At 30.4% G+C, this 14876-nt stretch overlaps 1 protein-coding gene across 3 annotated transcripts in view; it reads left to right on the forward strand.

Annotated features, from left to right (window-relative positions):
• Ubr3 (Ubr3 ubiquitin ligase) overlaps window positions 1–14876 on the forward strand; it is a 225097-nt gene that overhangs the window by 63224 nt on the left and 146997 nt on the right. For all 3 annotated transcript variants that reach the window (XM_075381156.1, XM_075381157.1, XM_075381158.1), the window contains exon 10: window positions 5593–5748. In XM_075381156.1, the coding sequence (XP_075237271.1) occupies window positions 5593–5748 (156 nt within the window). The remainder of the gene's footprint in view (window positions 1–5592; window positions 5749–14876) is intronic.

Below are 14876 nucleotides of genomic sequence, written 5' to 3' on the forward strand. Positions count from 1 at the left end.
GCTTGCTTCAAAACTTCATAATACTGCCATCTCGTAATGTTTATTTGAACAACTGGCTCTGTGTTATCACGAGGCTTCGTTCTTCCCCTCTGTTTTTTTATAACTGCGTAGGATTGCATATCGGTGATGAAATACGATTTTGTTCTACGAAGTTGAACGCTCTTTCAGTCAGTTGCGTCCGCTGTGAGTAAATGAAAATGGCCGGGTCAAGCATGTCGCGTAATCTTGCATCGGAACAAATTATTGAATGTTTAGACGAGACGTGTGACAGTAACTTTAGAATATTTGATAGTGGTAGTGAATTTGAAAGCGATGAAGATTTTGTGCCAGAAAATCGTACTGAAAATAAAGAAGATTCTGAACAGAGTAGTGGCGATAGTGATGACATAATGATATACAAGTGAAGCGTACAAGAAAAGACATAGATTGGAGATGGGAAAGAGTGGATGTTTCTTACACCTCACAAAAAATCCCCTTTACTGAAAGACTTGAAATAGTTAACCAAGTACAGTGTGTTTCACAAGCATTTAAATTTTTTTCAATAATGACTTAGTGAATAAAATTGCAGACGAAACAAATCGCTATGCCAATGACTTCATAAATTCGAAACAAAATGACTTGTCGTCACGGTCCAGAGTTCATGACTGGAAAAATGTAGACAGTGACGAATTGTATACTTATTTTGCACTACAAATTCTTATGGGAATTATTCAAAAACCTACTATAAAGTCATATTTCACTAAAATAAAATGTTTTTTTTTATTTTTTTCTGAAAGGTTTGTATTCTATATCTGCTGAAAATTTGGTTTAAATTGGTGTAATAGTTTTGAAGCTATAATTTTTTACTTTTAGTACTGTAATACAGCTGCTGGTTGGGTATTTAAATTACCGGCAGTAGGGTAGGGCTTTAAAAATTAATTACTGGCTTGAAGGGTTAACTTCTTTGTTTGTAATGTAGCTATTTGAAATACTTGCTGAATTATCACGTCCTTCTTATACAGTTTTCATTTGGTTATCCAGATACTCTTTTTTTTTTAATGTTCAAATTTCAAGTGTAAGTTTCATCAATTTAACTTATTTACAGTTTATTTTCTCTTGTTACATTTATATTAGGTATGAATTATGTACTTTTCCTGGAAATAAAAGTGGAAAAATGTCCTGTAAAGGACACTATTTCAAGAGATTCTAGACTTAAAAATAAGAAAAGTCATATTAATATATGTTCAGAAAAAATGCTTTGTTTTCAGGTTGTGGCTAATAAAAGATTTTACCTTGAATTTTTCTTCTTAGGCAATGTTACAATATAATAATGAATCTAAAATTTTTTTGAACCCTAATTATGGTAAAAAATTAGTATTTTTTATCTTATTTTACTTGAAAATGATAATATAATTGGTTTACAGATCTAGATCTGTCATTTTTTTTTTTTTTTTTAGAAAAGTGAGACCAAAAAAATAAGGCAAAACAAGGTTTTTTTCAGGTTTGATATAAAATACAACTTAGATAAATAGCTGATTAACAAATAAAACTTTAGAGTAGATTTTGTAAAGAATTTAATTCTGAGAAAATTGATGTAAGTTAAATCTGCAATAAATACAGATTTGATTATGTTAAAGCAAAATGTGGTAAAAGATTTTTACACTTCTTAATAATTATCAAACAAAAAATTAAATTATCAATATTCATATGATTAAAATATTAATTGTAGTCAGTGTAGTGTTATCTTCAAAGTAGTTCCTGCTTGCACACACTTACTCCTATGCTTCTACCACTGCTGGTAACGTTTTTGGAATTCTTCTAGTGTCATCCAAGACCCTTGTCTCAGCATTTTGGACATCTTGTGTTGTTTGAAAATATTGTTCCTTGACCTCTGATCTGACTTTTGGGAATAAAAAAAGTCATTCAGGGCAAGATCTGGTGAATAAGGTGGCTGTGATAGTACTGAAATGTGTTTTGAAGTTATAAACTGTTGTACAAACAACGCTGCATGAGATTGACAGTAAATTAATGTGATGAAGGATTCAACTCGTACCAATGTTTAAACGGACATGGAGGACTCGTTTTTGAAGTCTTTGTAGAAATATTTATTAACTGTTTGTCTTGGAGGCACCCGCTCTTTATGAACAATGCCTTGGAGTCAAAAAAGCACACAAGCATGCATTTCACTTAACTTTGACATGCAAGCTTTTTTTGGCCCCTTTGAACACCATTGTGAATTTTGACATTTTTTCTCTAGATCATTCTCATCACCAGTGATAACACATTTCATTAAATTGGGATCATTTGTATGTTTTCCAGCAGATCAGCTGCCACTTTTTTCTGCGCATTTCCGCTGTTGCTCTGTGAGATCTTTCAGGACCATTCTTATACTAATTTTTTGCATGCCCAGATCTTCTGTTACTATTTGGTGAATGGTTTCCTGATTGATGTTTCTCCATCTTCTGCAATCATTTTTACAGATAATCTTCGATCAGATCATATGATTTATATATATATATATATATATATATATGTATTATATGTTGACATCTGTTTGTGAAGTTAGTCATCCGCTGCAGTCTTCGTCTTCAACATTCATTTTTCTCTCACAAATCATTTTATGCCAACAAAAACTTGAGCTCTTGACATAACCTCATTTCTAAAAGCCTTCAGGAGCTTACCGTAGGTAGTTGTCACGGTGCATTGTCATAGAGTTTAACAAAAAGAAATGCATATCATTGTGCAATATTTCGCAATTCCATTTCTGTGATGAAACACCAAATACATGCTCACTTAATACATCACTACTCAAGACTTAGAGGTAATACAGTTGTGCCACTTGGCTTATTAGTGGTAGAAGATCAAGGTCAAAGATGGAGTGTCTATGAAGGCGGGAGAGGATTGCCACATTTTGTTTAAACAATCAGTCTCATTACATTATTGTTGCATCTGATATATTGATTTTGAATTCTTTACCCTCTCTTTTCATCCAAGGTCATAAGCAACTATCTTGTGGAATGAGGTTTGGAGATGTTGGTGACCACATAACCATTCCTCAATAAATCCATTTTCCAATAAAACATTCGTTCTTATATGTTGGGTAGAATTTGGAGGAGCTCTGTTGTGCTGAAAATAAATGTGCATATGTTTTTAACAATGGGACATATTTTAGTAAGAAAAAAATTGTAGGTGTCTGTTCTGGAAGACGATTACAATTTTGTAATGTATAAGGTCCAAAAAAGCTCTGTTGTGCTGAAAATAAATGTGCATATGTTTTTAACAATGGGACATATTTTAGTAAGAAAAAAATTGTAGGTGTCTGTTCTGGAAGACGATTACAATTTTGTAATGTATAAGGTCCAATTAACTGTTCTCTTCTAGCTTTATATGTAAACAACAGTGAAAGTGTCATAAAACTAAAGCCGCGTTCTAGGAAAGTCCTACAACTGTGGGTTGTTTCTGATGTATGACTTGCACACACATACAGACACTTAATTAAAAATATTTATCATTTTATTTAAATATAATATTTTTCTGTTTATTAAATTCAATGATTCTACTAACTAAAGCGTGCGTGTGCGCAAACCGTATTTAATTCATGTGAATGTGGTGGTACTAGCGGTGACAGTCTGCAGTAACTAAACTAATGTAATTTCACAACTTGCATAGAAAAAATTTTGTTTTATGGTTGGCAGACTGGTGGTATAGCTGCAAGTCTTAAAGCACCAGGTACCGAGTCAACCGGGCAATTGAGTTTGAGACCCAGCCAGATCAAGTTTTTTTTTATACTTTGGTGAATAATATTAATTTATTTAATTCTACTGCTCAACTGTGATGTCACAGCATAGCAGACAACTACAACAGCATCTTTTGGGACGGGGGTGAGATTTTGCAAAAACGTTCTGCAAATATTGTTATTTTTTTAATTTTTAACAAAAGAAAAATGTTACCTTCATTAGGCAAAATTTCATAGTACTGAGTGGGTGATCTTGGTCTACTGCCTTATCCCTCTGAATCTTTTTGAAAATTTAATGGCATCACTGCCCCATATATAGAAGTAATCTGACCAGTTGGCATCAAAATCAATCCAGTAATTCTGGAGATATAAGGTGATTTAAAGGCCAACACTGAATACACACGTGCGCGTACATATAAAACATTTGACATCTGAAAAATTTAAATCTGGTTTTTTGAGTTCCTTACGTGTCAAAACGTCAAGATGTGGTGAAAACTGAATATGCCCAAGTTGCACCTATTACACTACTTTCCCTTCTAGAGCTATAGTGATATTTAGACGGGAAAGCAATATTAAAAAAAACGTAGATACAAAAAACAACAAAAACTAAACTCATTAAAATATAAACATTTATTAATGATAAAAAAAACCTAAAGGTTAATATTTTTTAGAAAACCCTACTATAAACAAATAAATTCACCATGCGAATACAACCAATTAAATTAATTACCACTTAAAATTTATGAAGCCAATATTTAAAATAGTGTTATGACTATTATAATAACAAAAGATTAAATCAAATATTGTAAACCCGTGCTTCATTATCACATAATGGTAAACACAATACGAAATTGTCAGTTGTGTGGTACTCAGATCATGTAGCCATTAAACTGGCTATGTGCGGTGTCAGTTTTAAAACGCTGTTACAAAACATTTTATATGGGATCTAAGTCGGGTATTATTTTTATATTCACAAAGGAATCAGTTTTATTATACAATTTGAACGATGTTATACAATGTAAAATGTTTTATTTAGACTAAAAAGAATATGACCATTTTTTTCTCAGAAATGTGTGTGTGACTTGTATATTATAATTGTTATGAGGGTTATGAATTTATTTATTATTTATAAAAATAGCTTATCTTACTAGCAACATATCGATGTAATGAAAGACTTAATAAATTATGATATACGACATACAAAAAAAAAGAAGGCATTTGTGGTCATAAATATGTCACTTTTACTTGAGGTCTATAAATATCTTTTCAGACAAATGGTATCGGTAAACATGTAACACATAACTATTTGTAATGAATAACACTATACAGTAAAAATTGTTTTTTGTCGATCTGAATAGCCTTTTAAGTGGTGGGAATTTTTATAAAACATAGTTTTCTGAATCTCTTTCATTTATACGATTTTTCTAATGTGTAAAAAAATGCCCTGATTGTCAGGGACTTGAACCCAGTACCTGCAATAATTAATTTAAAATAAAATATTTACTTGAACTTTAAAAAAATCAGATTGTCATTAAAGCTATAAAAAAAAAAATATATATATATATATATATATTGGATTATATGGTTAGAAGGATTCAAGTGAAATCCAGCTTGATTTCATATTTCAGTTGATAATAGATTCTTTGTATCTTGTGTAAATAAAATATTTACTTGAACTTTAAAAAAATCAGATTGTCATTAAAGCTATAAAAAAAAATATATATATATATATATATTGGATTATATGGTTAGAAGGATTCAAGTGAAATCCAGCTTGATTTCATATTTCAGTTGATAATAGATTCTTTGTATCTTGTGTTACAACTTGAATTTTTTTTTTTTTTTTGTTAATTATATGTCATATTTTCTTGTTACAGAACGATAATTACCAAGTGTCATTTCATCTACCATTACATCGTTATTTGAGTGTGTTTATGTGCCAAGCTATTAATGTGCAAGGTGTGCCGTTACAAGAAGTTTTACCACCACTAGATACTCTACACAAGATAATGATGCACCCACTCCGTGTACAGGTAAGCGATTGATTTATATTTACATAACCGATTTATTTTATTTTTGGGAAATTTTTTTTTCAATTTTATTTTTATATAATTAAAGCCTTTTCCAGGTATTAGTGAGTTTACTCAAACCTAATCATTTTTATTATATCATGATGTAGAACACAAAATTGTAATAATTAATAAGTTTCTCAAGAATTAAATTTTGTTTGCTACGTTATCGTAAACCACAATTTATTTATTATGTAGATTGATTAAAATCAGAAGTAAAAACTGGGATGAAATTAGTCAAGTTTCTCTGTTATTAAAATGCTTAAAAGTGCAGTAATATCCGTTCTTTATTTTTCATCATTGTCTGAATTGGTCTGAAAAAATAATTAAAAAAAAAATTATAATGCACTATATAATCTCAAAGTTTATACCATGGGAACATGAGATGGAAAGTTTATCAAATGTGTTATGTTGGATTAAAATTTGTTTTTAGCAGTTTCTACTGTTCTGCTGTAAAAGAAGGTAATATTATTTTGTCTTAATTTTACCAATTATCATTGTTTTTTTAAAGTAATACTATACGTACAGAATTCAAATTATGAATAGATAGAAAAAATAATGCATTAGGTAGATAGATAGTTATTGGAGGTGCCTTTACTACTTAAGTGCCTCAGGTTTTGTGTCCAACCTCCAGATAGGAAGCATAGTTTTCGAATAGTTGTATAGGCTTAAAATGGTGATATCTCACTAAGTTATAATTAAGAATGGCTACCTTGCTGTCTAATAATAATAGATGGTATATATATATATATATATAATAGATGGTATGATAGAGTAGTTAATCTGACAACCATTATTTGTTAGGAAAAGACAATATTAAGAATAACCTAAAAGGAGAAAAGAGGAAGAGGTGATCAATCAACTCATAGAAGAATTGCTTCTGCTTTTAAGTTGATCAGAAAAGTATTCTCTTGCCCAGGGACAAATAATTATATTAATATTTTCTTAATCAGAAACTGTACTCTAGAAGTTATAAAGTTTAGATCGATTACTATTTATTAAAATTAATGTACTTTTACAAGAAATGAAAATTACAATAATTTACCAGAAATTAAAAGGTCCAAATTTACTGTGTACACTTTAGTCATAACAATTTAGTTTTGGGCTGAATAGGGTAAAAATGTCTGTGATCCTAACTGTACGTCTTTTTTTTTTTATATATTTCTTTTAGATTATTAATTCGCCATATAAGTTTAAAGCATTTGTGTGGGAATATGGAATAGATGTTTCGTAGCGTATGAAATATGCTATGTTTGACCAAAATTTGAACCTGGGGTGGGTTACACTCATCCATGTTACATGTCTGGTTCGGTTTTCTCGGAACAGATTTTCACCACTTAAGGTACGGTTGTTTTAAACTATTGGTCAAAGAAGAAAGCTTTTTGATTATTTCCCTCTCTTGGGGGGGGGGGGGGTTAAGCCCCTTTTAAACTTAGTAGCAGTTAAATTTTTCAAAAATTTGTAACACGCCTAGGATTTTAAAAGAATTAACGTAATTTAGTCAATCTGTAGTTCTGTATATAATGTGATATGGGAGTAACTGATATTTAGCATATATTTTGTGTGCGTTTTAAATAATCAATTGAAATTTTTTTTATATAATTGTAGATAGCAGAGTTATGTGCTTATGAAAATTGTTTAGTAAGAGTTAGTTATCAAGCTGGAATTCTAAGAATTGCTGTAATAAACTAAACGTTTATATGAGTATTTTTAATGATTTATTTTATTGCTTTAATTTCATATCATTCGACAAAAAACGTGCACACATAAAGGGTCTTTTATCTTATAATTGCACTAATAGTCTTGCAGGAATGAAAATAATTATAAGATAATTTTTATTTTTAATTAAATTATATGTGCAAGAAATTTATCTAAGTTATAAATGCAATCCCGTTTCTGAAAACATGTAAACTCAAACATTTTTTGACCCAAGTATAAATGCTGAAATGAGCAGTGTGTTTATTTTCAGAAATTAATTCATTTAAACATAATATTTAAAGTCCACATTTTAATACCTTTTAAATTTAAAACTGTCGTCTTGATTACCTAAAAAATTTACATATTCTTTATAAATTTTTTTTTGTTAAAATAATGTTAAATATTATTCAGGAATTTTCTTATCATTTGTAGTAATTAAAAGTAAAAAACTAAATAGTTTATATTAAATAAACTAGATATCAAAAAAAATCAATAAAGGCCAGTAGTAAAGGCCAATTTAAAAAAAATTGACTTGCAACTACACCTGGTTAGATCTCATTGTAATTGTTAAATAAGTAACTCAATAGACATCCCAAAAAAATTATAAATAAATAGAAAATAAATAAATAAACAAACAAAAAAGAGTAATTAAAAAAAAAAGAAGATAAATTAACAGCGCTAATGAAATGCTATAAGAAAAGTATCTTAATATAAGCACTTGTTGCATTTGTTTGATAACAATAATTTAGCTTAAAAATATCTGAACCATTTAAACTTACAATTAAAGTTGTCTGCCGTGACTTTAATACTTGCCTTTTATGTATACTTCGTTGATATATAAGTTAAGTAGTTGGGCATTTTAAATTGGAGGTTTAAATGTTTTTAAGCTTAATTTGTTTTTTTTATTTGTTTGAAATGTGTATAACAGTTTTACAATTTTTTTAACTACTTTTTATTTCTCAAATTTATATTTATTATTTATTTACTTATTAGTTTATTTATATCGTTTCCCAATGTTTACTGATGATGATTATTGTTTAACAATTGTAGTAGAAATTTAGCTTTTAAGTAAACATTTTTGAGTGTTTTTTTTTTCAAGGATAATCTATAAAAGTCAACGAATAGAGTATAAACTCAAAAGGCAAAATAACAATCTAAATGATTTCTAAAATATATTTTAAATATCATTTTGAATAATTTTTTTTCGTACTTTTAAAGGGAATTTTACATTCATTCAACATATCTAGAAAAATGTAAGATTTCATGAAAATTTATTTTTGGCTCGAGTAGGGTAAAAATGTCTTTTATATACGGGAGTGTCTTACAAAGAAAGAGAAACTTTGAGGACATGGGCTATTAGTGAAAATTATGAAAAATTTCATATAAACATAGTTCTGGGAGTGCTGTGTTTTCAAGTTATAGCTAGCGAAAGATTTCACCCGGACTTCAGCTTGTTTAATAAAAAGAAGCCCTACTGTAATCTTTGGGGCCGAAATTAAGGAGTAAGGTTGGAGGTTTCTTATGTTCACAGCAGGTCTGAAAAGTTCTCAAACTAAATTTCTGTAGTTGATAAGTAGCGCCATTTCTCGGACAACCAAGGAACTATGTAGTATGATGTTTGACAAGTGTGTATAAAATTTTATCACGTTTCATCACTCCGGTCTTGAGTTATATTCGGCCACGTATGTTTGGTTCATGTGACCTTGTGCGAGCTCATGACCTGGAACAGAGAAGTATGATAAAATTTTGTGTTCGACTTCAAAACTGTTTCGTTGAAACTATGATACAGTAAGCATTCAGTGATGAAGCCGCATCTCATACTACAACATACACATGGTAGAAGTAGTTTAAAGACGGTAGAGTCATTGGATGACGAGGGAGGCCATCAACAGCTGTTCACAATGAAAACATGAAAGTCTGCGCACTCCTGCTCGAACAACCTCATCTTACCCTTTGGGCCATAGCAGAAGAGCTAACTAAACATTGGTAAAGACGTAGTACATACAATTCTAACAGAAAAAAGAACCACCGAAAGGTGTGCTCTCGTTTCATTCCACACTTCTTGACCGAAGAACAAAAACAAGTGCATCTTTCTAGCGTTCAAGATTTAGTTGAAACTGCTGATAGCGACCTGAATATTTTGCAAACAATTGTAACTGGGGATGAAAGCTAGTGCTTCATGTATGATCCACAAACGAAGCATCAATTTACTGCTTGGTTGTGTTCTGAAGCACAAAGACTGGCAAAAGTCAGGCAGCAAAAATTAAGAGTGAAAATTATGTTGATTGCATTATTTGACTCAAAGGGCCTGATTCATCAAGAATTTGTCCCAACCGGCCAAACTGTGAATTCTGAACTCTGTTTGGAAGTAATGAAATGTCTGATGCGTCGCATTACTCGAATGTGGCTTGAGTACTGGAATCTGGACAGTTGGACTCTCTTGCACGATAATGCTCCGGCACACATGGCAATAGTTTTAACACGTTATTACGCCACAAATTAAATCACCATCTCATCCCACCTGACTTGTCTCCAGCAGACTATTTTCTATTCCCGAAACTCAAGTTAAAGATGAAAGGCTGCTATTTTGACAACATTCCGGCCATCCAAAGGGCTTGCACCGAGCAGTTGAAGGCGATCCTACAAAGTGATTGATGGGCTCTACTGGGGTGTATAACTAAGTTCTACGTAGAGGGCTGATGTGAGTAAATTTGCTTATCTTTAGATCACAGGTTTTTTCCTATTTCCCAGCTCAAACTATACAGAATGTCTGTAAAGTTCCTGAACTAAATTAAATAATACACTCCAGTAGGTTTTGAGATATCTGACATAAAACATAAAATTTGGCCAGAAAAACAAATTTAGGTTTGTAGTACAATAGCTTTGCTAAATGACTAATAAATGTGGAGGATTTAGTAACAAGACTTGTAGAGAACATAATTCTGAGAAAAATAATAACTAGTCCAGTGCTTGACGATAAAAATAGATTATTACCTCAGAATTCTATCTGGCAATATCAGTTTTCATGAAAATTTGTAATTAAGCTTTTCTAACCCTCTGCTTCAAAAGTTATATGTTCCTGATGCATGATTTTTGTCTTTTGGGGGTGAAAACTACTCCTTGTTAAAAAACCATAGATTTAAACATTTTGTAGATTGAAATCATGTTTAAATATGTATAATAAACATTCTTTTATGTTGTATAATATAATTTATGATGTTTTACTACATTTCAACCCTTAGAACCAGCTTTTATGATGAAATTAAAAAAAAATTAGTTTTCAACAGTGAAATGTTTTAATAGTGCATTTATAATGAATTAAAATCCCTTTACTGTATATAATATAATTTATGATCTATTGCATGTTTCAACTCTTAACAACCACCACTTATGAAAAAAATTGTTAAAATTATAGTTGTGTTTTGTTCCATATTCTGAAACATAATTTATGACGTGTTACAAAGTTGCAACCCTTAGAATCCATCCTAATGATGAAAAAAACTTAGTTTTCAACAGCTTAAAATGTTTTAATGATGCATTTATAATGAATGTAATGTAATGTAATTTATAATTTATTGCAACGTCCCAAACTTACAAACAGGCCTTGAGATTAAAATGAACTATCATGTTTACTTAAAATTAAAAACTAAAATTATAAAATGAGTAAAGGAGAGAAATAAAAATTTTAACTCTAACGATCATCACAAGAACTGTCATCACTTTCGACCTCCTCCTCTTGAACAATAATTGGAGGACAATTGTCAACCAGAGCATGTTTCACACGTAAGGTTACAAAAATGTCCAACTTTTCTGCAGCCACAAGTAGCACTACATACTTTCAGCAATTGCAAAATATCATTTGGAGTTCTTCCAGTGCAGGCATTTTCCATATTTTAATTTATAGTGAAGAGACTTCATTATTTATCCATCCCCAGTCAGTTGGATGAATATTTTTGTTTCTAAGCCACACCTGGGTTTGGAAGTAGACTCTCTTAAAGTGCTTATTCAGAGCATTGAATGCAGGAACCATGGAAGATAATTTAACATCATTATTTTTAGCGGTAGCGTTAATCAAGGACTCATAGCGCATCTGCTTAGACACGACTTAGTTTATTAAACTGTACTGAAATGTACTGACTACACCATATAAAAGAGATATACATTTACATATATACATGCACAATATACCTATATACATCGATACACACAAATCATTCATCACCAGGTGTTCACGTCTGGTGTGCTCATTTTCTTTTCTTCTTCTACCTATACTTTCATTTACATACACACACAGAGAGAGATATGAGTATATGCGGATATACTTATATATATGTAGATACAGTTATATGTTCACATGTATTCATAAATGCGTTGAAACTGTAGGGAATATAAAAATATACGTCCTCTGAAAATTTCTCTGAAAAAATGAGATTGATTTTTCAATGATAACTTCCTTAGTTTTTAGGTTGTCGAATTACTAAAAAACCATTTTGCAGGGAATTTCAAGGGCTAAAGGCATGTAAAGTTCAAATTCCTTGAGCACTTCGATTTTGAAATTTTTGAGTTTAGAAGGCTTGGGGAAGGTGGTTCCCACACTCAAATGCAACTAACTGTTATATATCAATCAATTTTTATTCTACAGAAATAAAAAAAGAAAACAAAATCTTCAGTAACAAAAAAAAAAAAAACTAAATTTTTGTACTTTATATATTTTCTTCAGTTTTTGAATTATTGTGAAAACTTTTTAAGAAATTTCAAACAGTTTTCAAAATTGAATCGACCTTTTTTTTTCAAATCTAGGCACTCCAAACCGATCAAACTTCTAGAACATATTGTTAGTACGTAAATAAATTAAATTGTAAAAGGATTACGTTCAATTCCAATTCTTGCGAAAAAGTTATTTGTTTCACTGCTGATTTTTCTCTCCAAAAAAGCGAAACAACCATTTTATTTTCATTATAAGTTTGTTCGTTTCGTGCTAATGACTTTTAACAAAGCTAATATTAAAGGTCTTTTCAATTACTTTGAAAAATATCCTATAAGTTTTCCTCAAAAAATTTTCCGTTTTTCCATTATATTTAATGTTGAAAGGTTCAACTTAAGCTTTCAGTGAACAAAAAGTTACCTTCAGTTAGGCATAACTCAGTTAAAAAAAAAAATCTGTTATTTTATAAGCTTCATTTTTGCTATAATAATAATTTTTCAATAAAACGTAAGGTTTTTGAGTTATTCATGAAAAATCGTTCAGTGGTTGAATGAAAAACCAACATTTTCAATCACAAATAACTCGAAAAGTATTGAATACAAAAAATTTTTATAGAGCATTTTTTGCTTAGAGTTTATCCTCCAATTTCTGTGGTTATTTTGAATGTAATAATTTCTAACCCTGAGAAGTGGTGGCATCCTCCCTCAGGATGAAAAAGCACACATCGGCATATATAACTTTTGTTCCTTGAGCTATTCCCGAATTACTGTTCAAATTGCATGTCAATCGGTTTTGTCTGAAAGAATTCTGAGCGAAAAACCATTAAACACTGGACTATAACTACAGCTAATAAAAAGTAAATAAAATCTTTTAAAACTCTGTTTTTTATTGAAGCAAAACAGACGAAAAATAGACAGAAAATTTTATTATTCTTTCTGAACCTGATACACATTATAAATATAACAAAATAGAAAAATAATATACATGAAATGATAAATTGTATCAGAGTAACAAACTTCAGTTACAGTAATTGTTTGAAATTCCCTCCTTCATAATGTACACAGCACTCTGCCCGGCGTAAAATATTTCCAGTGGCTTTCCGTATCCTAGGATTGTTTTGTATCAGTTCAGTAGCATGTCATGTATTGAGTAACTCTTCTCTAGTATTAACTTTTCGTTGATATACTATTGTTTTCGTGAAATAATCTAGTGGCATTAAGACAGGTGATTGTGGTGACCAATCGATTGGGCCACCACATCCAATCCAGTTTAAGAATGTTCAAGTGATTTCTAGCTACTAAAGAAAAATGTGGTGTTGCACCATCATGCTGGAAAATTATTTGCAATCTAGTTTGTAGAAATACATCCTTCAAAAAGTCCGGAAAATGATTTTTCAAGAAACGGATGTGTTTTTCTCCCGTAAGGTTTTAATAATATGCAGTTAGATAAATGCATATTAGATTAATAGTAGAAAACAAATAGCTCCAGAATTTTGTCATAAATAATGCCACACCAAACATTAATGTAAAATTTATATTAGAAACTACTTTCCACAGCATCAGTGGATTGTTTTCGCTCCATACATAACTGTTTTTAGAATTGAAGACTCTGCTTCTTGTAAAAGTGGCTTCATCAGTAAATAAAATTGAGTTTACCTTATCAGCATTGTCTACTAGCCAATGACACAAGTTTAACCATCAGAGGTAGTTGCAGTTTTTGAACCTTGCAGAAAGGATAAAGATTTTCTTTCTGTGGGATGCTTTGTTCTGTGCCATACTTTGTTTTTTGGCAAACCAACTGCGACATAAAATTACCTTGTACTAGTGCGTAGGCTACGCTGTATATGCTGACTTACGCCATATTCATCATTAACATGATGGTTTACTTGGCATTCAACAGAAAATGAACATGTTGGAAATGAATTTTTTGTTCATAAATGCAGATACATTGAAGAAAGTTTTAAAAAAAGATGCTTTAAGAAGAATTTTTACGAGATACAGAAAAAAATAATGTGATTTTCTATCTATTTTTCATCATTTTTGCTTAATAAAAAACCCAATTTTTAAAAGATTTTATTTACTTTATATTGGCTTTATTTACATTAATTTTCTCAAAATTAAATTCTTTACAAGTTTTGTTACCAAATCTTCTGCATTATTAGTCAGTTAACAAAGGTATTTTACTACAAACAACAAAAAACTTGTTTTTCGGCACTGTATTTTATGTGCTTTACATTGGGTATCTTAAAAACTACTGGAGTTACAGTTGTGGGACCTGTTTTATCCTATTTCTATGCTCATTACATAAGAAACCACCAGCTTCTCCTTAATTTGGATTCCAAACATTACAGTAGGGTTTCTTTGTATTAGAAGAGCTGAAATCTAGGCAAAATCTTTTGCTAGTCGTAACTTGAAAACAAAGCATTTCCAGACCTATGTTTATATAAACGTTTTTTTCATTATTTTTACTAGTAGAACATGTTCTGAAAGTTTCTGCATTTCTTCGTGGCACATTCTGTGTTTCTTTTAGATTACAATTATAATTTTTCCTTTCAATTTATATGTATTAATAATTTTATTAAACAGTGATGGAAACAATAGTAAAATCCCTTTATGCTTACAAACGATGTCAACATGCAAAGGTCACTTGCTATAAGATTTATTCTTAATTGAAACTGTAAATTTTTAAA

Source organism: Lycorma delicatula, chromosome 13 (genome assembly GCF_047948215.1).
Source record: "Lycorma delicatula isolate Av1 chromosome 13, ASM4794821v1, whole genome shotgun sequence".
Classification (NCBI taxonomy): Eukaryota; Metazoa; Arthropoda; class Insecta; order Hemiptera; family Fulgoridae; genus Lycorma; species Lycorma delicatula.